Here is a 25,938-nt window from a genome sequence, read left to right as displayed (position 1 = left end):
TCTGGCAGTGTCTGGGGGGGAGAGAATCAGAGTTAACGTTTCAAATCCATATGACCTTTCTTCAGAGCTAAAGGTTCGTGAGTAACGTTTGACTTGTGCTATGTACGTGTTCGAAATTTCAAACTTCGGGCTTCAGATGACACTCATCAGTGACAGACCCGTGCCCAGCAGCACTGGACCCCAGTGTTATACAGTGACAGACCCGTCCCCACCAGTACTGTACCCCAGTGTTATACAGTGACAGACCCATCCCCACCAGTACTGTACCCCAGTGTTATACAGTGACAGACCTATCCCCACCAGTACTGTACCCCAGTGTTATAGTGACAGACCCGTCCCCACCTGTACCGTATCCCAGTGTTATACAGTGACAGACCCGTCCCCACCAGTACTATATCCCAGTGTTATACAGTGACAGACCCATCCCCACCAGTATTGTACCCCAGTGTTATAGTGACAGACCCGTCCCCAAGTACTGTATCCCAGTGTTATACAGTGACAGACCTGTCCCCACCAGTACTGTACCCCAGTGTTATACAGTGACAGACCTGTCCCCACCAGTACTGTACCCCAGTGTTATACAGTGACAGACCTGTCTCCACCAGTACTGTACCCCAGTTTTATACAGTGACAGACCCGTCCCCACCAGTACTGTACCCCAGTGTTATACAGTGACAGACCCGTCCCCACCAGTACTGTACCCCAGTGCCATACTCCAGTGCCAATTTGCAACAAAACATTTCAGCCAAAGCTTGGTGTCAACATCAAGCAGATTGTTATTCTTTCTGGTATAGAATTATTGAATCTTAGATCTGTACAACACAGAAGGAGGACATTCAGCCCATCAAGTCTGCACCCAGCTCTGACAAAGAGAGCAATCCAGTTAGTCCGAATCCCCAGTCCTTCCCCATTTCATTGCACTTGTTTCTCATTCAAGTATTGTCTAGTTCCCTTTTGAGAGCTACTATCGATTCTGTATCCACCATCCTATCAGGCAATTCTCCCTCCCCCAGTACCAACTCCATTCCTCAGTTCAAGAGCATCTCTGATGTGCATGACAAATGCCTTTACTTGTGAGTTTTATGTACCATCTGCAAGATGCACTACAGCAACCCACAAAGGCTCCAAACCCTAACCCTCTTCCACCTAAAAGGATGGAATACTCCCCACTTGCCTGGATGAGGGCAGCTCCAACAACGCTCAAGAAGCTCAACACCATCCAGGACAAAGCAGCCCCGCTTTTTTGGCATTCCCTTCCACGAACATTCACTCCCTCCACCAGCAACTCACCAAGGCTCCTACGACAGCACCTTCCAAAACCACGGCCTCTACCATCCAGAAGGGCAAGGGCAGCAGATAGATGGGAACACCACCACCTGGAAGTTCCCCTCCAAGCCACTCACCCTGCTGACTTGGAAATATATCAGCCATCCCTTCACTGTCGCTGGGTCAAAATCCTGGAACTCCCTCCCTCGCAGCGCTGTGGGTGTACCTACACCACAGGGACTGCAGCGGTTCAAGAAGGCGGCTCACCCCCACCTTCTCAAGGGGCAATTAGGGATGGGCAATAAATGCTGGGCCCAGCCAGCGACGCCCACATCCCCGTGAATGAACAAAAAATGATGCAAGTGATTGCCTAAGGCCAACGGTGGAAAAAGTAGGCAGACATGAGCCTCACCCAACATATGTTTGTGCACAGAGCGCGACAGCAATCGGGTGCAGGAACTCTGGCCAAATTCCTCTCTTCCCTAGTTCAAGGGGTATTGGAACCGATTATGCAAAATCCCTTCACCGACATTAGCCGGGAACATAGGAACAGCAGGAGGCTGTTCAACCCTTCAGGCCTATCCTGCCATTCATGGCTGATCAGCAACCTAATTTCACGTATCCCTCAATAATACCTTTGGTTAACAAAGAGAAAAAAATCAATCAGACTCAGCTTTAATATTAAAAACTGACCCAGCAAAGTTGTGGGAGAGGGTTCCAAACACCTATCACCCTTTGGTGTGTAGAACTGCTTCCACTCCCGAAAGGCCTGGCTCTCCTTTTTAGACTCTGCCCTCGCCCTGAGCTCCCCAGCCAACAGAAACAGTTTCTTTCTCTCTCTCCCCCTCTCCCTCCTGTTCAGATCCTTGGGCAAATCAGCCCTCAACCTTCCAAGTTCCAGGGAATACAACCTTAGTTTGTTCGAACCCTCTTTGCAAATTAAACCTTGGGAGTCCAGGTATGTTTTTTGTAAATCCACACCGCACTCCCTTCAAGTCCAATATATCCTTCCGAAGGTGCAATGCTGCAACCACTGGCGTCACTCCAGATGTGTTTTAACCAGGGCTTGTACAATTAAAGAATGCCTTCTACCAGCCCCCACCACCCCACGTCCTATTCCATAGCTTACTCAGGGCAGAGCCGCAGGAATTGAACTGTCATATTCTCTTAATGGTGACATCTGTCTATAACCCTTTGCTAACGTGAAGGCTTGAAGTAAAGTTTTTTTCAGAAGCTCAGTGCGCCAAGGGCTGCAGAGCTCCTGTGTGTCTACGTGCGCCATGCAATTACTCACCTTCTCGCAGAAGCTGGGAGCAATTAAGGCCAATTTGTTCACTTCCATCGACACACTGGCTTATGCTCAGAGTAATTAGGGAGAACGCCTTCACACACACACACACAGACACACACACACACACGGTGATTAACAGCAATCGGGAGGATAGAACCCGCGCCTATCAAGAAACGTCTCAGTCGGTGCCGAGTTAACTGCTCTCAGGTTAAGGACATAAGAAATGGGAGCAGGAGGCAGGCATTCAGCCCCTCGAGCCTGCTCCACCATTCAGCAAGGTCAGGGTTGATCATCGGCCTCAACTACACATTCCTGCACTATCCCCGTATTCCTCAATACCCAAAAATCTATTGATGCGCCTCGAACACACTCAACCACGGAGCATCCACAGCTCTCTGGGGTAGAGCATTCCAAAGATTCACAACCCTTCGAGTGAAGGAATTTCCCCTCATCTCGGTCCTAAACGGCCGACCTCTTGTTCTGTGACCCCTGTTGTCCTGGGTGTTCTACATGCTTTCAGTATCTACCCCCGCCGCGCCCTGTAAGAATTTTACACGTTTTGATCAGGTAGAAGAACTGAGGGGGTAATCTAGTCACAACTGACCAAGAGCCGGGGAAGGGCAGTGACAGAGCTCCCCTTGCTCGACCACAGCACGCTACGAGTGTAAGCATGGCTGGGTAAACTCACTCACCATCCCATCCCACCCCAACCCCCCTCCCACCCATCCCCACGTCCCCTCAACCTGAGCACGCAGCCCACTCCCCCTCCAAACAAATATCTTTTCCTTCATTCTTTCATGGGAGGTGGGCATCGCTGGCAAGGCCAGCGATTGTTGCCCACCCCGGATTGCCCTTGAACTGAGTGGCTTGCTCGACCATTACGGAGGGTAGTTAAGAGTCAACCACGTGATCCGGGGTCACATGCAGGCCAGCCGGCCAAGGACAGCAGGCTTCCCCTCTCCCCCCCCACCCCCCTCCAAGAGGACATTAGTGAACCAGATGGGTTTTCACGGCAGTCAACGTAGTTTCATGGTCACCGTGACCGAGGCTAGCTTCATCTTAAAAGCAAAATTATCCCCACCTTTTATCCTATTTTCAATCTTGTGTTCCTCAGCACCAGCCCCTCCCTCCACCCCACCACCACCACCACAAGGGCCTTCGGTCACTTGTTCATGTTGCTCTTTCCAGCGTGCTTACCCTTGCGCTGCTATTATCACATTCTGCTTTCTGGCCTTAATGCCACCATCAGCACCTCCTTTAGCCAGTACCACTACCATTAACACCCCCTTTGTCTGTGACATCTCTGGCAATCTCTCCTTTGCCTCCACCCACCACTGGCCTTCTATCCAGCTTCACCCGCTCCACCACCGCACCCCCCCCCCACCCCCAAACTTGCACAGTAATAAATTTCATCACATTTTTACTTCTCTGTAGCTCTGAAGAGGAGACGTAGGGACTCGAAACGTTAAGACCATAAGACATAGGAGCAGAAATTAGGCCATTCGGCCCATCGAGTCTGCTCCGCCATTCAATCATGGCTGATAAGTTTCTCAACCCCATTCTCCCGCCTTCTCCCCGTAACCTTTGAACCCCTTACCAATCAAGAACCTATCTATCTCCATCTTAAGTACACTCAATGACCTGGCCTCCACAGCCTTCTGTGGCAATGAATTCCACAGATTCACCACTCTCTGACTAAAGAAGTTTCTCTTCATCTCTGTTCTAAAAGGTCTTCTCTTTACTCTGAGGCTGTGCCCTCGGGTCCTAGTCTCTCCTACTAATGGAAACATCTTCCCCACGTCCACTCTATCCAGGCCTTTCAGTATTTTGTAAGTTTCAATCAGATCCCCCCCTCATCCTTCTAAACTCCATCGAGTATAGACCCAGAGTCCTCAAACGTTCCTCAAGTGTTAACTCTTGTCCCTCCCCGACGCCCCCCACCCTCTCCACAGACGCTGTTGGACCTGCTGAATTTTTCCAGCATTTCCCGGTTTTGTTTTAGCTTTATATATTCCCGGTTTCGTTAACGGAATTCAATTTCCACCGGTGGCTGGTGGTGGGGTTCGAAGTCGTGGCCCCCCAGCTGGTTCAGTGACATTATCACCACTGTCACCGTCTTTCCAAAACATGCACTGGGGCAAGGTCAGGTCACCTGCTCCTGCGGGTGCCCTGGCACGAGTTAACCACCGCTGGGGAAGAGAGGAAGGAAGGGGGCGGAGAGGAACATCAAAACCATCTATTTCTGTCAGCGGTTTAAGAACTGCGAAGACGAGACTTCCATTTCTTTGCGAGGCTCAAGCGCAAATAGCAGCACTTGGGCACATTAAAGTCGCAGGCGGTAAATGCTAGCACATCACACAGCAACGTCAAGGGCGGACCACACACTGATCATAGGTTGAAGCGAAGGGAAACCACATGCTAAAAGTGCAAAGCACTGCATCTGCTCACCAGCTGTGAAGCACATCTGTCCCACGGGCCAGGTAACCGCCCATCACAAAATTGCCAGCAGCCCCCGAAATTTAACTTTTGCGCCTCCCAGCACAGCAGACGAAAGTGTTCAACATTGCCAGCAGGCCAATGCAGAGGAAGAGAGGCCAGTGAGCCTTCAGGAGTTAAGGCAGAAATGCTCTTATTTGACTATTCCAGCGCTCTCCTGGCCAGCCTCCCAAGAACTCCAGCTCATTCAAATAAAAACACATCTGCCCCGTCTCCCAACTCACAGCAAATCCCATTAGTCAACCAGCGCCCCCCCCCACGGCGCTCGCACCCGATCCGACGAAATTCTCACCCTCGTTTTCAAATGCCTCAGTGGTTTTGCACCCCTCCCCTCTCCCCACATCTCTCTGTAATCTCCGCCAGCCTCACAACCCTCAGATCGCCACGCTCCTCTGATTCCGGCCTCTTGTGTATCCGATTCCCATCGTTCCTCCATTGGCGGCCACGCCTTCACCCGAAGCTCTGGAATTCCCTTCCTAAACCCCTCCGCTTCTCTCTCTCTCTCTCTCCTCCCTCTCCTCATTTAAAACACTCCTTACAAGCCCTGAGAGGACCCTTGGCTCATTAAGGACACTATATAAATGCAGTCGGGGTTACCTTATTAGAAAGTCAGTAGGCAAATTTGTTGGGAGGACCCTGATGACTTCCTTTCCCGACCTCGCCTCCTGACCGAAGATCCTCGATACTTGTAAGGTCCTGCCAGGCCTCCTCTCTAACTCTTCCGAAGGCCTTTACCCCTTTCCTGCTGCAGGGGCACTAACTGGTTGGAAATACTCCAGCTGAGGCCTAACCAATGAGATCAGTTGAAGCGTGATCTCTCTGCTTTTAATTTTCTGTCCCTGTATTTAGATCTCCAGCAACCATTATGCCTTTTCAGTCACTTTATCAAGCTATCCTGTCACCTTTAGGGGTTTGTGTAAATGGACAGCGTTTCTCTCCTCCCTGACACTGTTCAGGATTGTTTCCTTTTATGGCCTTGCTGACTTTTCCTACCAGTGCTTCCAAGGTGCATCACTTCAACTTCACCACCCTGTGACACCCTGACGTTTACTACTAATCCCATCACTATCTGCTACTTTGCCAAGTTTCATATCAGCTGCAAACTCCTTTAAGGTCGCTCCTGACACCCAAGTCTAGGGTGTTTGGAAAATTCGAAAAAGGGGAAGCTGATTTTGTGGTATTCCATTTTGCGGCAGTTTGCACATCAGAACACAATCACCTGTGGCATTGCTCACGGGGCCGGGGGTGAGGGGGTGGGTGTCAAGAGTAACGTTTGGACGAGACAGGGTTCAGCGGACCAGAGCATGCAGATGTAGTTAAGACCCCATTTCATTTCCGGTTAATAGAAAAACGAGCAGCAATTTGGGGAATCCTGTTGTTTGGTCTGAAGGCGTTTCCTCTGCAGTGAAAAGGCTAAGTTGCAAGGGATGCAAAAACTACTACTATTACTGGTGGGAGTGGGCAGTTACAGTGTGACAAGCTTACACAGAACGTTCCCAGTATAATTGTGGGCATAGCAATGTAGTTCCAAGTCGGGATGGTGTGTGACTTGGAAGGGAGCTCGCAGGTGGTGGTGTTCCCATGCACCTGCTGCCCTTGTCCTTCTAGGCGGTAGGAGTTGCAGGTTTGGAAGGTGCTGTCTAAGGAGCCTTGGCGCGTTGCTGCAGTGCATCTTGTAGATGGTACACACTGCTGCCAACGTGCACGGTGTTGGAGGGAGTGAATGTTTGTGGATGTGGTGCCAATCAAGCGGGGCTGCTTTGTCCTGGATGGTGTCGAGCTTCTTGAGTGTTGTGGGAGCTGCACTCATCCAGGCCAAGTGGGGAGTATCTCATCACACTCCTGACTCGTGCCTTGTAGATGGTGGACAGGCTGTGGGGAGTCAGGAGGTGAGCTAAGAAGCTGCTAGAAGGGCTGGAAATAAGGGAGATGGCATGAGACAGCAGGGTCAATTTTTCTTTAAAGAATACTGATGAACATCCCCCCTGATAAAATTCAGCCTGCATCTGAGAGGGAGTCTCCCAGTAACAGAAATAGGCTCCCTCAGGCAGCATTAGAGAGGCAGCAAACGCATCCATCATTTCGTACGGTGTTGGTTAACACACAAGGAAGCCAGAGAGAGCGGCCCCGGGCTCCCCAGACAGTCCCATTTGTGCCCATTTGTTATGTTACAGTTCTCGCGCTGCTTCCCTGCCATTTGAGAACCATCTTGGCACTGCGGTGGACATGCCAATCTTTGCCGGTGGGAGGGGAGTGGTCCCCAGCCACACAGCCAGCGTCATTGAACCCCCGCCACTGAAGATGCCAGGTGTTGCAAGGTGCAACCATGACCGAATCCTGAAGCCAAACCGCACAAGGGAACAGCTCTCATCAGGAAAGGGTCAGAGTTTTGCAAGGCATGTTAAGGCGTAAGACGGAAGCAGAATTCAGGGAAAGGGGTAAATATTTTGGGGTGGGGAGTTACAGAAAAGAAAAGTTTGGGGAGAAAAAGAGGCATTAACCCATTGGCAGATCCATATGGGTGGGTCAGTCTAAATGTATGCCTCGACACTCTTCTGATGCAAGAGAAGGAGCAATTTCCTCAAGTAGTGGCCTGGTATCAAGGAGGGCAAAACAGCATCTACGCAGCGAATGGGCACATTGCTCGAGTCAGTTGTCTCACTCCAGACATTTACCAGAAGGGGTAATGGATTCCGAGGGGTCTTTTTTTAACCTTCCAGGGCAGACCGAACAGTCTGAGCCTCTCCTCTCTAGAAAAGGGAAGGCTGAAGGGTGCCCAGACAAAGGGCCTTAAGGTTATGAAAGAGTTTGGCGGGACAGGTGTTGAGAAGGTGTTACCACTTTGCGGCCAAGGCCAGAGCTTTGGAAATAAGATAGCCAGCAATCAATCCGATAGGGGATTCAGGAGAAACCTCTTCACCCAGAAGATATATTCCCATGCAGTAGTGCTTAGCGTCTCAAACCAATAACTAAAAAGCTAATGCGAGGGGACACGGATAAACTTTATCCCTTGGTCATCATGTCATTGACTAGACCAGAGAGCGGTGACAATGTGGAACTCACTCCCACAGGGAGTGGTTGCAGCGAACAGCACATTTAAGGGGAAGCTGGATAAAGGGAGGGAGAAAGGAGTAGACGGTTATGCTGACTGGCTGCGAAGAGGGGGTGGGAGGAGGGCTGGTGTGGAGCATAAACACCAGCGCAGAGCAGATGGGCCGAATGGCCTGTTGCTGTGTTGTAAATTCGATGCCATCACCTACTTTAAATTACCGACGCGGGACCGCTGGAGCTGATTAAGCGCCAGACGTCCCCAACACAGAGGCGACAGTGGCTCACTGTAGCCCCGGGAATGCACTGGTATCTCTAGAGAACAGAAAGACAGTGCAGGGTGAGGAGTTGTTCACATGGAGCTCTGCCTCATTCGATACCAAACCTTGATCATTCTGGACAAAAACAAAAACAGAATTACCTGGAAAAACTCAGCAGGTCTGGCAGCATCGGCGGAGAAGAAAAGAGTTGACGTTTCGAGTCCTCATGACCCTTCGACAGAACATGAGGACTCGAAACGTCAACTCTTTTCTTCTCCGCCGATGCTGCCAGACCTGCTGAGTTTTTCCAGGTAATTCTGTTTTTGTTTTTGTTTTGGATTTCCAGCATCCGCAGTTTTTTTGTTTTTATCTCTTGATCATTCTGGCCCTGGTTACTCCGTGACATATTTGGATCACCTCCCTCCCTCTCTTAGCAGCTCAGTGCCTCAATAACATACACTCAGGTGGCGGTGAATAGATACACAAGGTGATGCTCAGTGACAAGGGGTGGAGAAACCAAACGTAGAAGCTTCTCATTAGTTTTGTCTCAGCATTTCTTTAATAAAAAAAAGATTTTACATAAAAGCAATTAGCGGACACCAAGCCAGTTGCAGGAAGGCGGGGGGGGGCACAGTGGCATTGTCACTGGACTGGTAATCTAGAGACCCAGGGTAATGCCCTGGGGACCCGGGTTCAAATCCCATCAGGGTAGATGGTGGAATTTGAATAAAATTCTGGAATTAAAAGTCTGATGATGAACGTAAAATGTCGTACAAACCCGTCTGGTTTCACTAATGTCCCTTCAGGGAAGGAAATCTGCTGTCCTTACCCGGTCTGGCCTACACGTGACTCCAGACCCACAGCAAATGTGGTTGACTCTTGCAATTAGAGACAACCAACATCCCAAGAATGATTTTTTTTTTTTTAAAAAGGTGTTCCATCATTTCCTGTTTAACGAAGCATGAAGGTTGCGGATTCAAACCCCGCTCCGGAAAGCGGAACGCAAAAAACCTGGGAGAAGATGTCAAACCAAGATCCCGTCTGCCCTCTCAGGTGATGAGCACGGGAGACACCCCGAGGTCATGAAAGGAGGCATACAAATCCCAAGACTCTTTTTTAACGGCATACAGTACTTTCGAAGTGTAAACACGACAGCCAGCTTGCAAACAGTGGATTTCCACAGTCAGCAATGAGCTGATGATCAGATAATTAGTTTCCGCAATTGTTGATTGAAGATGAATATCGGTCAGGACTCTAGGGTGAACTACTCCCACCCCCCACCCCCCCAACCCCGCTCTTCTTTGGAATAATGACCACGAGATCTTTTACGTGCAATTAAGACGGCACCTCGGTTTAACGTCTCAACTGAAAAACAGCACCTCCAACAGCGCAGCACTCCCTCAGTACTGCAATAGAGCATCAACCTGGATTTCTACACTCAAGCCTCAAGTTGGGCTCGAACCCACAACCTTCTGACTTGGGTGGTGGTCAATGTGGCAAATGACTAGGGCATCCATTTGAGTTGCAGTGCATGAGTGGAAAATGTGACATGACACACTCCATCTATTGCCAGGCAAGGAACAACCATTTGACACTCCGCTCAATCCCACTGGCCAAGTGACAATACATTCAACCTACATGATAATTCCACCACAGCTAACTCGTTCCAGGTAAGAGATCCCAGAGTGCGCGTGTTGCAGGGTTGTGAGAGGCTGTATGATTCAAACTGCCGACAGGGTCGAGAGCGACCCTTGGAACAGAAACAGGAGGTGGCCATTCAGCTCCTCGAGTATGGTCTGCCATTCAATGAGATCTTGCAGCACCTTTTCTCTTTTTTTAATTCTTTCATGGGATGTGGGCGTGGCTGGCAAGGCCAGCATTTGTTGCCCATCCCTAATTGCCCTTGAACAGGGTGACCTGCTGGGCCATTTCGGAGGGGCAGTTAAGAGTCAACCACATTGCTGTGGGGTCTGGAGTCACATGGAGGTCAGACTGGGTAAGGACGGCAGGTTTCCTTCCCTAAAGGGACATTAATTTCCCTTTTGTTTGGAACCCCCTGCCCCCACCCCACCCCATCAACACCGGAGGAAATTTCTCTATAATTGACCTTATCACTTCCTTTTAATCATTTTCAAACACCTCCAACAAATCACCCTCAACCTTCTAAACTCAAGGAAACGCAGGCAACCTGTCCCTCTGAGCGTTTTCACTCTTGGCTCGCTGGGTCAGTTCTTGCCGCTCCCTCCTCCAGCTGCTCAGAATAGTAACATCGCTGGATGGGCACGCGAGGGAAATAAACTTGCAGAGCTACGGGGATGGAGCTGTGGGGGGGGTGGGGGGGAATGGGGCTAACCGGGTTACTCTGCAGGGAGCCGGCACGGACTTGGTCCATGCTGTTGTTTATAGTCCACTCGTACCGGGATGAGCACTTGGCGCGTCATAACATTCAAGGCTATGGGGCCAAGTGCTGGTCAATGGGATTAGGGAGGTAGGTCAGGTGTTTCTGACGTGTCGGTGCGGACTCGATGGGCCGAAGGGCCTCTTCTGCACTGTGACTCTGTGAACAGCATGGTGGGTGTGCCTACGCCACAGGGATTGAAGTGGTTCAAGAAGGCAGCTCACCACCACCTTCTCAAGGGCAATAAATGCTGGTCCAGCCAGCAGCACCCACATCCTGTGAAATAATTTTTTTTTTTTTAAAACGAGCCCAAGTTCTCGATTTGTCAGCAAAGCAGGAAACATTCTCTCAGTATCTACACATTCAAGCCTACGTGAATTGATACGTTTCAATGAGATCACCTCACATTCTAAATTCCAGAGAACATAGCCCCATTCTACTCAATCGCTCCACATTGAACAACCCTCCCATTCCAGTAATCAGTCTAGTGAGTGTTCTTTGCCTCCCTAAGACAAGTGTATCCTTCCTCAGGCAAGTAAACCAAAACTACGCACCGTGCTCCAGGTGTGATCTCACCGAGGCCCCTTATAAATGCAGAAAGACACCCTTACTCTTCGCAAAAAAATCACAGAAACGTTACAGCACAGAGGAGGCCATTCGGCCCACCATATCTGTAATGGCTCTCCAAATGAGCAATCCATCCAGTGCCACACAAACCCCCCCCAACTCCCCCCCCCACCCCACCGCAACCCTGCACACTCTTCATTTTCAGATCATAACCCAATTGCTCTCTTGAATGACTCGATCGAACCTGCCTCTGTCACACTCTCAGGCAGCGCGTTCCAGCTCCCAACCACTCGCTGCGTGAAAACGTTTCGGCCCTTCCGCCAGTGAGAACGGTTTCTCTCCCCCACCCCCCCATCTGCTTAGCCCAGGCCCCTCGTGATTTTGAGCACCTCTCATGGAATCTCCTCCTGGCCTCCTTCAACGAAAGGAGCCCCGACTTCTCCAACCTCGCTACATCGTTGAAGTCCCTCATCCCTGGAACCACCCTCGTGAGTCTTTTTTTGCACTCTTCAGAAGAGGCCCTTCGGCCCATCGAGCCCGCACCGACACCTCAGAAACACCTGACCTACCTCCCTAATCCCATTGACCAGCACTTGGCCCCTTAGCCTTGAAAGTTGTGACGTGCCAAGTGCTCATCCAGGTACTTTTTTTTTTAAAAGGATGTGAGGCAGCCCGCTTAGAGAGGAAGTTCCAGGTTTTTGACCCAAGTGAAGGAACGGCCGATTGTAGTTCCAAGTGGGGGGGGGGGTGGGGATGGTGAGCGGCTTGGAGGGGAACTTGCACTGGCGGTGGTGTTCCCATGCGTCTGCCGCCCTTGTCCTTCTAGATGGTCGTGGGTTTGGAAAGTGCTGGCTAAGGAGCCTTGGTGAAGTGCGGGGGCATCCGGAACTGGGTGAAATACCCAGTCGAACCAGTGTTTATACAAGTTCAACATAACCTCCTTGCTCTTGTACCCCAGGCCCCCTGTTCATAAAGCCTAGGATACTGTTATGTTTTATAAATCGGCTCTCTCAACCTGTTCTGCCACCTTTAGTGACTAATGCACATTTACACCCAAGTCTCCCTGCTCCTGCACGCCCTTTAGGACTGGTGCTATAGTCCAACACCCTTGTGACAAAGGCCATTTGCCTTCTGAGTTGCAACTGATGTCAAGTGCAAAGGGCAACAGGAAGAAAAGTAAGAGAGTTTTTTTTTTGCGTACAGCTTTGACCAGTAAAAAACACACACACACACACACACCACACACAGACACACACACAGACACAGACACACACACACCACACACACACCACACACACACAGACACACACACAGACACACACACAGACACACACACAGACACACACACAGACACACACACACACACACACACACACACACACACACACACACACACACACACACACACACACCTCTTCAGAACGGCAGGCTCAAGGAGATAAGCAGGGTGGGACTCTCGGAACACCGGCCTACGCCAACTTCAGTGTATCTACCAAGGCCAGGGCAAGCTCTGGAGCTTTACCAGCAGGCTCGGCGTCAGATAAGCAGCCGCTTATTTCCACATCACTGAGGAAATGATAGCAAAGTACCTTACTTTTTAAGGCAGTTGCATTTCCTTGCAACCTCCTCTTAGTCATTTGCTAAATAGCTAACACAGAGAGACTGAAAGCGAGCTGCACTTCAGTAAAAGAAGCACCCCAGCTCCTCGTACGCCTAACTGCAAAACGCCTTCAGTTGCGACACGCTATCATAAAAGGTTGCAATTTTAAGTTAATGGAAAAACCGCACCCACCCCCACCCCCAAGCTCCTCGGAGAGGCCTGACCAAGCAAAAAGCAAAATGAACACCAAGCCAGAGAAAAAAGGGTGGGACCAAGAGGGGCTGATTTTAAAGGGTGATGGCGATCTTAGAGGAGGGGTTGGAGGGGCTTAGAGAGGGATCTAGATTGATGATTTAATGACTGCTTAGTTGGATGAAGGGTGCTGAGGGGGTGGGGGGAGTGTGTGGAAACGTTGATCGGTGGACACCCAAGCCAGATAGTGAAGTATGAAACTGGACATGCAGCCTTTTTTTTGATGGTTGGTTTATTTACAGGATGCGGCATTACACGTGTCTGTGTCCTACCGACTAACAGCTAGTGTCCCAGCAGTCTCTCTTTACAAGTACTCCACGTACTTAATTAAACAACGTCCCTCGCCTGTGCTTCACGCCAATGTAGTGAACATGCCATTAACAGGTGCTAGGGGACGAAGGGGCGAATGCACAGGGAAAGAAGGTGTCTTGTAAGATGACCTTAAGACATACACAAGAAATAGTCGAGGGCTTTGACAAAGGTGAACCCAGAATTTTACTCGGCACTGACATAAACGGCAAGTTTGGGATCGACATCAGTAAATTCTTCCCAGGGATCGGAGCTTGGAATGGGCTCCGAGGTACAATAACGCTAGAAGAGAAGGTGGGGTCCCCCTCGGCAGCCGAGCCAAGGTGCACGGACAAAACGCGGAGTGCACAAACCCAAACCCATGGGTATTTGGCCCAATGCATTAATACTCCTCAGGGGAGTGTTTCTTTCATGGCGGAATATTCTGGAAAAGCGTCCACTGCAGTTTGTCCCCAGGTGAGCAGCGGCGTGTATTTTACACCGCGCCTTGAACATAACCCCACTCCCAACCCCAACCCCCCAGGCACTTCACAGGAGTGTTCTGAAACAAAACGTGACGCAGAGCCACGCATGGAGATATGACAGCAGGTAACAAGCTCAGTCAAAGAAGTAGGTCTTAAGGTTGGGGGTGGTGGTGGTGGTGGTGCGGGGATTGGGTCTTACGGGAAGAGAGAAAGTAAAGAGAGGCTGAGAGAGATATAGGGAAGGAATTCCAGAGCTCAGGGCCTAGGACGCCAAAGATGCAGCGATTAAAATCAGGGATATTCAAGAGGATGTTGGAGGAGCGCGGGGTTCGAGAATGGGAACACACAACCCAGCACCCAGGACGATTGTCTTGTGTTTTCTTTTTAAATATTTCAGACCCTGACCAACCAGTTGGGTTCCTCCAATTTGTTCGGGTTTCCAGATATATATATATATATATCTAAAAAAAATCGGAACACCACATAATAAAAATCCCTGTATCCAGCAACCCAGACCACGCACTGAGCTAAGGATGGGAAGGCTGCAGAGAGGGTTCCGGAGATGAGGGGAGCTTCAGTTCCGTGGATAGATCGGAGAAGCCGAGGTGGGGGTGGGGGGGGGGGGCTCTGCTCTCTCCCTGGAGAGGGAAGAAGGTCGAGAGGAGATTTGAGAGAGGCGTTCGAAAATGGCAAGGGGTTCCGGACAGGAGTAAAGAGGGAGGAAGCGTTCCCATTGGTGGAAAGGTCGCAAAACCACAGGACACATATTTAAGACGAAGGTCAAGGGAACCAAAGGCAACAGGAGGAATCTCCTCCCCCATCCCCCACCACCCACCCACCAACCCCCACCACCCCCCTGTTAAGTAAGCGCAGCGAGTGGTCAGGATTCGGAATGCGCTGCCTGGGAGCGTGTGAAAGGGTGATGGGGGGGGGTGGGTGGGTGGGGGCAGTGGGACTCGCCGACTTGCCTTTGCAGAGAGTCAGCACGAAACACGTGATGGGCTGAACGGCCTCCTTCTCCGGTGTCACCGTTCCACCAAGTCAAACCACCCCCACCGCGCACACCCCCCCCCACCCCCCCAACCAAACTCCGGTTGGTTTAAGCGGACTCATTTTGGCTTAAATCCCTCCGGCTGCAGGTGAATGGAAAAAGCGGCAGCGACCAACACCACCACACGCTCGCTAACACGCTTGGCGGGGCTCTGGCCTTAAAATTTAAAACTCTGCAGACTCAGCAGGGTCGCCGAGCTTACAAGAGCTTCAGTGCCGGACGATTCTTAAGGCTTCTATATATAGCAAGAAAAACAACCTACTTCCTGTGCCTCGTTTGCACAGTCCCTTTGCTGCCGCTGCTGTGCAGCGGGTCTGAACTCCGAACCTCTGCCATGCTCCCGCCGGGTTAGATAGGGGCCCGCCGGCGCGGCAGGTCTCTCCAAAACCAGCCCCCGCTTTCTAAAGACCTGCAAAACCCCTGGAGGGGGCTCTGCTTTCGGCTCTGCACAACGGACAGAGGCGCGCGCGTTCACCCAGCAAGTTTGCCTGATCACAGGAAATGCTCAAGATCTAAATGGAAGATACAAGTGACATCCGCGCTCCGGCGTGTGCCTTGCACTCTGAGGTGGGGGTGGGGGTGGGGGCGGCATTTTGGGCACCGTCGTTGACGACAACGACAACTTGCATTTCTATAGCGCCCCAGGGCGCTTCCCACAGCCCTGCATGACCTGATGGAATCGGACACCAAGCCCCGACAAGGAGGGCGATCCAACGCTTGGTCCAGGAGGAGGAGGCTGTCGGGCTGTGAGGAGCACCTCAAACAAAAGGAAAAAAAAGGAGGGGAGTTGGAAGGGCCTCCTTCACCCCACCCCACCACCACCACTATCACCATGACGCTCACGGGGAAATAAGGTTTCCGAGCGGACCTCCCACGGAGATGTTTGAAGTCCATGGTATGAAGCATGCTGGAGGGTTCCTGCCCACTAGCCAACAACCCCTGCTGAAATTACCCCGGGGGTGTGGGTCAATGAGGGTTCCTGCCCACTAGCCAACAACCCCTGCTGAAATTACCCCGGGGGTGTGGGTCAATGAGGGTTCCTGCCCACTAGCCAACGACCCCTGCTGAAATTACCCCGGGGGTGTGGGTCAGTGAGGGTTCCTGCCCACTAGCCAACAACCCCTGCTGAAATTACCCCGGGGGTGTGGGTCAGTGAGGGTTCCTGCCCACTAGCCAACAACCCCTGCTGAAATTACCCCGGGGGTGTGGGTCAATGAGGGTTCCTGCCCACTAGCCAACAACCCCTGCTGAAATTACCCCGGGGGTGTGGGTCAATGAGGGTTCCTGCCCACTAGCCAACGACCCCTGCTGAAATTACCCCGGGGGTGTGGGTCAATGAGGGTTCCTGCCCACTAGCCAACGACCCCTGCTGAAATTACCCCGCGGGTGGGGGGGGGGGTCAATGTCAGAGAAAGCACACGGCTGTGACGCCTCTGCAGCTGAATAGTTTACCAACCACCGTCGCGGTCGGTCGCTCCCAAAACAACAGTCAGCAGAGCAAAAAGCGTCCAGCGCGCCGCAGCCTAACACACACTGGGGACGGCGGTGTAGTAATAATGTTACTGGGCTAGGCCTAGATTAATGCTCCAGAGACAGCAGTCCAAATCCTGCCCCCCCAACCCCCCCCACCCACCCAAGGCGGGGAGGGGAGTTTAAACACAATTGATCACTAAATCAGGAATAAAACGCGAGTCACCTTGATAGCGATTGCCACCTGACTCCCCAATAACCTTTAGGGGGAAAAGGGATCTGCTTTTCCTTCCCACTCTGGCCCACATTGTGTACAGGAGAGCGGTCGACTCTGAACTGCCCTCCCACATGCCCTCAGTTGCATCAAAACCACAAGAGAAATCGCACTTACACCACATGGGCTGCAGCAGCTGAAGGCGCCACCACCTTCTCAAGGGGCAATTAGGGATGGGCAATAAACACGGGCTTTGCCAAATCCCAACGACGAATAAAATTTTTTTTTTTCTTTTTATATTTAAAAAGAAAAGAAAAGGATAATTTCACGAGGGAGACGGGGCTCACTTTGTGCGGGTGTCTAACACGGCGTACGACAACCAGCCCCGTTCGTCGGGGCTTCGAGGTCAGGGGGCAACTGAGGTCACGGCGGCCGAAAGGTGAGGCGCAGACCAGGGTCGCGACCAGAAAGAATGAAGGGTGGGGTGGGGGGGGGCGTACAAGGCTTGGGGAGGGAGTTAAAGACAAGGCCGAGAATTTAAAAACCTTTGTGGGCACAGATACCCCACCCTGTCGCAGATTAATTACTCAAATTGCAGGAAGGTAGGCTCCAAATTGAAAGCATCGGGAGCTGGCCTCCATCCAATTTTGATTTGGGGGCGGCGGGGGGGAGGGTAGCGGTGGGACGGGGGGGGCTGGGGATGGTGGGGGGAAGGGGGATGGTGACAAATGAAAGATGATACTGTGACAATTCAGTGCAACACTCCTGGACTCAGTGCTCGTCTGGCCAGCTCCTACTCAAGTGTAGGGGTTCCTGTCGTCAGTTGTCTGTCAGCTCTGGCTGGGAGCACAAAACTTGGCTCCTTCTGAAACACTCTGGCCCCTAAAAAGGCAGAACGTAACAAGCTTTGGCGCTGAGCCACAGGGTTGCTAAGAATCAAAAAACAGGCAAGCTTCTTTTTTTATTCTTCTCTCTCTCTCTCTCTCTCTCTCTCTCTCCTCTGGCCCTCAAAACTGCCAACACAAACAGGAAGCAAAAGCCATCACAGCTGGAGAGACCCGACCTCACCTTTTCCCACATTGCCAGCGCTCGTCATCTGCCTGAGGTTCAGCGAGGACCAGGGCGTTTGCGACACACACCTTCCCCGTCCTTTCCCCCCTGCGGAGGCTCTGGACGCCCCACGGGACGGAGTCCCACAGAGGGGCAGTTCGCGTCTCAACCCGCTTCACCCCACCCGAGCCAGTAAGGAAGTTAGAGTCATGTAATGATGCAGCGTGGAGGGAGGCCATTCAGCCCATTGCGCCCTTGCTGGTTCTTTGGTACAGCTTAACCAACTAACCCTACCGTTTCTGCCCCCACTGCGCACCCACCCCACCCCCTATCCCCCCCCTCCACCTCACCAAAGACTTTCCTTCAAGTATCTATCCAATTCCCCTTTGAAGGATTGCCGGGAATCTGCTCCCATCGCCCTTTCGGGGTCACAACAGCTCGCTGCCATGAAGAGAAATGTTTCCTCAGCTCCCCCTCTGCTTCCTTTGCCGGTTGCCTTAAACCTGTGCCCTCTGGCTACTGGCCCGTTCTCCCAGTTTCTCCTTTTTCACTCCGTCAAGGTTTTGAACACTTCTATCAAACCTCGTCTCTAATGGCTTTAGGTGGGTAGATCATGAGGGAGCGTTGGCATCTCGGTCTATAAGAGGGAGAGAGAGAGAGAGAGAGAGACAATTGGCTATGTAGCTTGGGAGGCACCATGCTACATCAAGCATGGGGCAAGCGAGGAGGCAGGTCCCAAGTCCTCCTTGGCTGGCACGAGAATTGAACTTGCCCTGTTGGCGTTATTCTAAACCACACGCTAGCCATCGAGCCAACTGAGCTAACCAGCCCCCTTCCGCCACCTTTAAAAAGGTTATTCCAGAATCAGATCAGGACACGCTTCATTGCCGGTGACACCTGGTAAGTCAAGGATCCATAAAGTGGAGAATTATATTTCTGATTTGCAAATTCGTGAGACAAGGAGGAGGAGGAGGCCATTTGCCCCCTTGGGTCTGCTCCGCCATTCAACAAGACCATGGCTGATCTGACAGTCACCTCAAACCTGCATCCCCGGTATCCCCGGTAACCTATCACCCCCTTTGCTTACAAAGAATCTGTCCACCTCTGCCTGAAAAACATTCAAAGACTCTGCTTCCTCCACCTTCTCGGGAAGAGGGCTGCAAAGGCTCTCAATCCTCGGAGGGGAAAATAAATTTCACCACATCTCCGTTTTTAAACGGCCGACCCCTTGTTTTTAAAAGGAGTGGCCCTCCCCCGAGTTCTAGATTCCCCCCGCAAGGGGGGAAACACCCTCTCCCCATTCACCCTGTCAAGGCCCCTCTGGGTCTTGTACGCTTCAATCAAGTCACCTCTCACTCTTGTAAACTCCAGAGGATACAAGCTTAGTCCCTGTCCAACCTTTCCTCATAAGACAACCCATCCCATTCCAAGTATTAGAAGCAGACACAGCTCCTGATATCAATATGCAAATTCAGAGAGCCAAGGCATGCGAACTTTAACCTTTCTGTGCCTTTGTTGGTAAATCGGCGAAAGGTGAAGCTTTGCCTCAGTCACCTCTGGACTTGACACTCCCAACGCACTCCCGGCTGGTCTCCCAGGTGTTATCCCCCACAAAATTCAGGTCATCCAAAACTCTGTGCCGCCCACTTCAGAACAAGGCAGGGGGTAAGGCAGGGTGGGGGGGGGCGGTGGGAGCGGGACGGGGACGAGTTGCTCTTGGAGAGAGCTGGCACTGACACAATGGGCCGAAAGGTCTCTCTCTCTCTCTCTCTCTCTCTCTCCCCCTCCCTGTGTCGTAACCGCTCTGCGAGCTCTCGGCGCTAAGTCCTGTTCACCCATCGCCGACCTGCACCAGCGCTCGGTTAAGCCTCGGTTTTAAAATGCCCGTTCTGGTTTTCAAAGCGCTCCGAGCTAACCCCTGCCTCTGCAACTTCCTCCAGCCTGGCAAATGCTTCAAGGTCGCTGCCCTCCTCTGAATTCTGGAGGCTTGAGCACTTTAAAAAATCCCTCCGCTACTGGCAGCTGCCGTTGGTGTTACGTTAATTGTATTGTTGAGGTTAAGGATGAACACGCAGAGGGCACTGACTACGTAACTTGAGCACATAAAGGGATGCCAAGGCTGGCGGGTGCCGCAGGGTCTGGAGCACCCACCCCCCACCCCACCCCAGTTAATAGCATTTTAACTTAATGTACTAAGTTTTCTTTGAAAACGTTTGCTTTCAGTTACAGTGCCGCTATAATTAGCTCGTTATTTTACATTCGCTAATTTGTTTCTCAAAATGTCCATAAAAAGGGATGCTGGGATGTCAGCCAGTAGGAGAGAGATAAGACGACAATGCTGCGTTCTGTGAATAAACCTACTATCAAGATTAGGATCTGTTTCTGGTTTCATATCTCACCACCTGGCTTGGATCCATGTAACAGCCGGGCCTTCAGCTGCCCGGGGGCCCTAAGCTCTGGAATTCCCTCCCTGAACCTCTCGGTCTCTCTCTCTCTCTCTCTCTCTCCCCCTCCCTCCTTTGAGATGCTCCTTAAAACCTACCCCTCGAACCAAGCTTTTGGTCAAACTGTCCCAATATTTCCTTGCATGCCGCTGTGCCGGATTTTACTTAATAAAGCATCCCAAGGCGCATTGTCATGTTAAAGGTGCTTTACACACGCAAGGCGTTGTTGCTGCAAGAGCTTCCCTCCCTTGGTTACTGAGTGACGGTGGATGTACGTTCAGTGAGTATACACGTGTGAAGTACATTCATGCTGTGCACAGCTGAAGTCTTGTTCTAAGATCGGCATATGAATAAAATCCATCACTGAGCAACACCTGTACAAAGAGTGGTGGAAACGGGTTCAATATTTCCTGGGGTTTACCAACATCCTGGGGGGTTGATCAGAAACTGAACTCGACCAGCCACAGAAACCTTGTGGCTACAAGAGCAGGTTAGAGGCTAGGCACTCTGCAGAGAGTTAACTCACCTCCTGACTCCCCAAAGCCTGTCCACCATTGACAAGGCACAAGTCAGGAGTGTGATGGGATACTTTCCCCTTGCCTGGATGAGTGCAGCTCCCACAACGCTCAAGAAGCTCAACACCATCCAGGACAAAGCAGCCCCGCTTGATTGGCTCCCCATCCACCACCTTTGACATTCACTCCCTCCACCACCGACGCACAGTGGCAGCAGTGTGTGTCCCATCTACCAGATGCACCACAGGAACTCACCAAGGCCCCTTCGACAGCACCTTTCAAACCCGCAAACTCTGCCACCTAGAAGGACAAGGGCTGCAGATGTGAGCTCCCCTCCCAAGTCACACACTGTCCTGACTTGGAAGTAAAACACCGTTCCTTTACTGTCGCTGGAACAAAAGCCTGGAACTCCCTCCCTGACAGCACTGTGGGTGTTGCTACACCACATGGGACTGCAGCGGTTCAAGAAGGCGGCTCACTGCCACCTTCTCAAGGGGCAATTAAGGATGGGCATTAAATGCTGGCCTAGCCATGAACGAATGAAAAAAAAACACACGCACACGGAGATGAACATCAACTGTGGCTGGTGGGCCATCGATGACCAAAACCTGTTTATCTTCCCAGTGCAGAGAGTTGTCCCTGACCGAGTGTTGCAGACCGGCGCATTCCAAGGTCCGGGACTACGTGCTGAGTGACGCACTAACGCTTGGGGCAGTCGCTGCAAAGTCACTAAGAAGATAGGCCACCGTCTAAGGCCTTTGAGCCACTGGACTCCGAGGGGCTGGGAACTGGTTTAAACTCCCTCGGGCTGCACGCTCGACATGGAACATACATGTACATGTATGATAAATATCACATCTATTGCAATTGTATTGAGGCACCTCAGAGTGAATCACGTGGTAAGGAGAAAAGGTTAGCTTTATTGCACTCTCTCTGATGACCAATTCAAAATATTTTGGAAGGTACTTATACAAATTTTATGAACGAGGTATATTTTTGGGAAAAAAAACCTTTGGATAAATACTTGACGAGAAAAAATGTGTTGGGTTGTGGGTGAACAGCAAGTTGGGGGAGGGGGGAAGTGGCACTGATTAGATAGGCCTTGCAAAGGGCTGGCACAGGCCCTGCAGGCTGAATGGCCCTCCCCCCATTCTGTTTGTAAGTTTCCTGTTTGCACAGGGGCGCTTTCCAACCCTGGGCTGGGGGGTGGTGGGGGTTGGGGGTTGGGGGGTGGGGGGAGTCGCTTGGCTGACAATGTCCAGGGCAGAACAGGAACCGGCTCCATCACCACAGCTGCCTCCCCACGCGGAGAGGCATGATCAACAGCACAGGCCGCAGTGGGTGTGCGTCTGAGAGGGATTTGCAAGTCAAACAATAAAACCTTTCCTGTTGCAAGGGTCATCAGGGAAGTGGCGCAGAATTTTACAGCAGGGAAAAAAGGGGCCATTCGGCCCATCTGATCCCATGCTGGCCTTTATGCTCCACACGAATCTCCTACCGCCACTCCCCCCTCCCACTCTTCACCTCACCCCATCACCACATCCTCCTCCCGCATGTGTTTAAGCCAGCTTCCCCTTAAACGCAACGACACCATTCACTTCAACTCGTGGTATCACGTTCCACGTTCTTACCCTGCTCTCGGTGAGATTTCCCTACCAAAGTGACAATCTTATTTTGAATCAAGGGACGAACGTGTCCTGAGGTCAGTGGGTGGGAGTGGCTAACTATCTTGGAGGCCTTCAGTTACTTTGGTGGGGGGGGGGGGGAGAACAAGGTGGGTTACAGAGCTTTTCCAGAAATATTTTTCTCCTCAATCCTCCCGCTGTTCTTGTACAAACCACCCCGCCCCACCCCAACCTTCCAAAGGGGAGAGTGGATGGCCTTGTTTTGACCCAGACATCTCACCAACTCCCAGCCCTCCCGAAAAGAATATAAATCGTCAACGAGGTCCGTGGAAGGATTAATGAACCAACCAAGCTAAAAGGGGGAATTGAACACTTGAAGAATGTGACGACGTTTGAGCAGTAACAGGAAAAAAAAGTCATTTCTTTAACACATCTGTGGAATCTGCAATTGTTTTTAAGAATATTTGAAACGGACTTTACATCAATTGTAAAGGGATCGATTGCAATTTTTTTTGCAAAGAAATAATAAATAGTCCATGTGACCTGGCAACCCTAGACTTGGGAACAGTACTAACAGTAAGGAAGTCAACAGACAGAAGCCATTGGCTGGTAGTCACAAAGGAGAGCTGCAGACACAAAGGAGAACTTCAAGCAAAGGAGCTGGAGGGCAAAGACGATTAGCGCACATATGCAGGCACAAAAAGAAACACAATTCTTGTGAGGGGAAGAAACAAATCGCTCTCAAAAAGATTTCAGTTTTTTTTCTGTAAGGCAGACAAGAAGACATGAGCTCTTGGAGGTACTATGAGAGCTGGTTAAAAAGGTCTAAAACGTGAAAAGCTGCGTGAATAGCTTCGAGATGCTAAAGAGCTGGGTGTTTTCTCAGAAGTAGCCAAACAGTAAACCAGGGTGTTATAGGTTAGTTGGTTGGTTGAAATGGAACTCTGGAAAGCTGCACCTTCTGGACTGTCATGACCCAAAGGAGTGTGTGTTCAGTGCCTTGCTAATGATAATCATACCGACGAGACTCGAGAATGAAAGCTGTTGTCGGACAGTAGCTACGTAGTGCCACATTTGTTGGGGGTGGGGGGGGGGGGTGGGTGATGCGGGTGCTTGTAACAACTATTAAAAGTTCAATTTATCTTTTTCATTTGAAGTATCATTTGCCTGTTGTTCATGTGTAATTTGCGTTCGTGTTAAAGAGCGAGCTACAAAAAGTGGAATCGTATTGGCAATTACTTCATTCGGGGCTCATTCGGTAGATGTGATCATTTCAGTTTACAGTTTCCCTACGGAGATAGAAACAAAGACAAAGCTTTACAAGATGTGGGAAGCAGTAATGAAACTGGGTGGGAGTGGGAAGCAATGGCGTTTGGTCAGCACATGCAGAAGATCACACGTCTTCATGGAACACTGAAAACCAATCTTTCGACCACTGACTGAATAAAGCCAGCTCTCTCTTTCCAAGGCCAGTATTTAATTTTGCTAGTATTTAATTTTTAAGAAAAAAAAAATCCCTACATCAGCGGTTAAAAACACAAACCAAACCAACGCAGAGATAGCAAAGTTTTCTCAAATTATTTTAAACTTCCTCCCCGCCGTCTATTCCAGGATGAGAACTTTCTCAAGACGCCACCCCCCCGACGCCACCCCCCCCACCCCCACCCCCGCCCAGGAAGTCCCGTCCGCCTAACTGGTCCCAAACCCCACACCCTCCCTCCCTCCCTCCACCGCCCCGGAAAGTGTTTATCCATCTCCCCTTTGAAAAGTTCCTGTCGAACTTCCCCCCCCCACCCCCACTCCCGGGCCGCACTTTTCACGTGTCGGGAGCCGCTCAATGCATGAACGGGGAAATTCTCATCGCTCCCCGGTTCTTTCGCCAACTGCCTGAAGACCTGTGGCCTTTGTCTCCAGCGGCTTGGGGGGGGAGGGGGGGAGCTGGGAGGCAGTGTCTCGCCGCTCACTCTTATCGGAACCCTTTGTCGTTTTGAAAACCTCCGGCAAAACCTCGCCACGCGCCAGCCAAGTCACGAGCCCCGAGGGAACACCGGCCGCGGTTAGCAAGCCCGAGTCTGTACGTGACTCCATACGCAGGGCAAACGATGGGCTGGTGGCATCGTCATCGGGCTAGTTTACTGCCCATCCCTAACTGCCCCTCGAGAAGGTGGCGGTGAGCCGCCTTCTTGAGCCGCTGCAGTCCCGTGTGGCGTAGGTACACCCACCGTGCTGTTACGGGGGGCGGGGGGGAGCTCCAGGATTTTGAGCCCGAAACGATTCAAACGAAACGATAAAGAAGAAATCAGGAGCTGAAAGCTCGTCTCGGTTTTGATGCGCTCGTGCCGCTTTAGGGAAGGAAATCTGGCCTACGTGCGACTCCAGATCCACAGGGGTCTGAACTGCCCTCAAGGGCCGTTGGGGAATGAGCTCACCTCGGGAAGAATTAACTTTCCGGTGATTTTTCACAGGCGGGAAAGAGTATCTTGTTCATCCCAGCCGCTGTGACCTTGGCTGGGAATTCAACCTACCGTCCACCCGCTTAGGCCTCTCTCGGGTCAGGCCGAGCTGGGTGAGGGGGTCTCGGGCCTGAGAAACAGCACACTCTCAGGTCCTGTGGCCCGCTGTGCTGATTGGCCGAGGAAGGAGACCGCCTACTCGAAGTTAAACACCGAGCCTAAAAGCAAGGTCCGCGATATGTCCACTTCCCTTTTGAAAGCGACAAGCAGGCTCAAAGGAGTTTTGGGTCACGTAACTCAACACAAGACAAAATGTCATCTCATCTCCTCCCTGACCTTTATTCGGTGTCCTCAGGTCATGGGCCCTTCTGCCAGTTTTTCCCCCCGCCCCGGTTTCCTCTCTGTCCAACTTAGGCCACTCTCATTAAATCGCCTCTGCTCTGAGAAGAATAATTCCAGCTTCTTAGGTCTCTCCGCGCAACAAGAGCTTCTCGTCCCCGGGTTCCATTCTGGTACATCTCCTCTACGAGCGCCACAAGAATGACTCGAGATACCAGAAACTCAGGTAGTGCAGTGTGAGGGCGGTGCTAAAACTTGCCCCATAACCCCTGGTTGTTACGGGGGTGGGGGGGGGTGGTTGAAGAAGGGAGAGGGCTGGGGAGGTGAGAAGGACCGATGAAGCTGAATATTCTACCGCCACTCACCGGCTGCTACCAGGAAGCTTCGCCCTTGCGGCAGAAATCAAGGGAAGACTGTGATGCACCCCACAGCCAAACAGCACGCTGCAATCACTGGGTCCGTTCGCACATTGGTGAGACCACATCTGGAGCACTGTGTACAGTTTTGGTCTCCTTACTCCAGGAATGATATAAATACGCCCGAAGCGGCTCAGAGGAGATTCACTTGATGACGCCCGGGATGGTTCCATAGAAACTAGGAGCAGGAGCAGGCCATTCGGCCCTTCCAGCCTGCTCCGCCATTCATTATGAGCGCGGCTGCTCTCTTTGGAGGGGAGATCTGACGTGGGTGCGCACAGGGATGGTTTTGGATAAGGTAGACAAAGAAAGCCTGTCCTGATAGTGAATGGTACAAGGACCAAGGGACGTGGATTTAAAGTTTGGAGCGAGAGATACAGGGGTCGGTGGTGGGGGGGATGGGGGGGGGA

At 51.5% G+C, this 25,938-nt stretch overlaps 1 protein-coding gene across 3 annotated transcripts in view; it reads right to left on the bottom strand.

Annotated features, from left to right (window-relative positions):
- The window catches only part of LOC121272389 (arrestin red cell), a 141,577-nt gene that overhangs the window by 102,733 nt on the left and 12,906 nt on the right, over nt 1-25,938 (bottom strand). Inside the window, exon 1 of one of the 3 annotated variants that reach the window (XM_041179056.1) lies at nt 15,265-15,490. The exons of the other annotated variants lie outside the window; for them this stretch is intronic. Within the exon in view, the coding sequence (XP_041034990.1) occupies nt 15,265-15,338 (74 nt within the window). The 5' untranslated portion in view covers nt 15,339-15,490. Of the gene's footprint in view, nt 1-15,264; nt 15,491-25,938 lie in introns of those variants that run through there. 3 annotated transcript variants of the gene reach the window in all.

This window comes from Carcharodon carcharias, chromosome 33 (genome assembly GCF_017639515.1).
Source record: "Carcharodon carcharias isolate sCarCar2 chromosome 33, sCarCar2.pri, whole genome shotgun sequence".
Taxonomy (NCBI): Eukaryota; Metazoa; Chordata; class Chondrichthyes; order Lamniformes; family Lamnidae; genus Carcharodon; species Carcharodon carcharias.
This window is presented reverse-complemented; position numbering and strand designations above follow the sequence as displayed.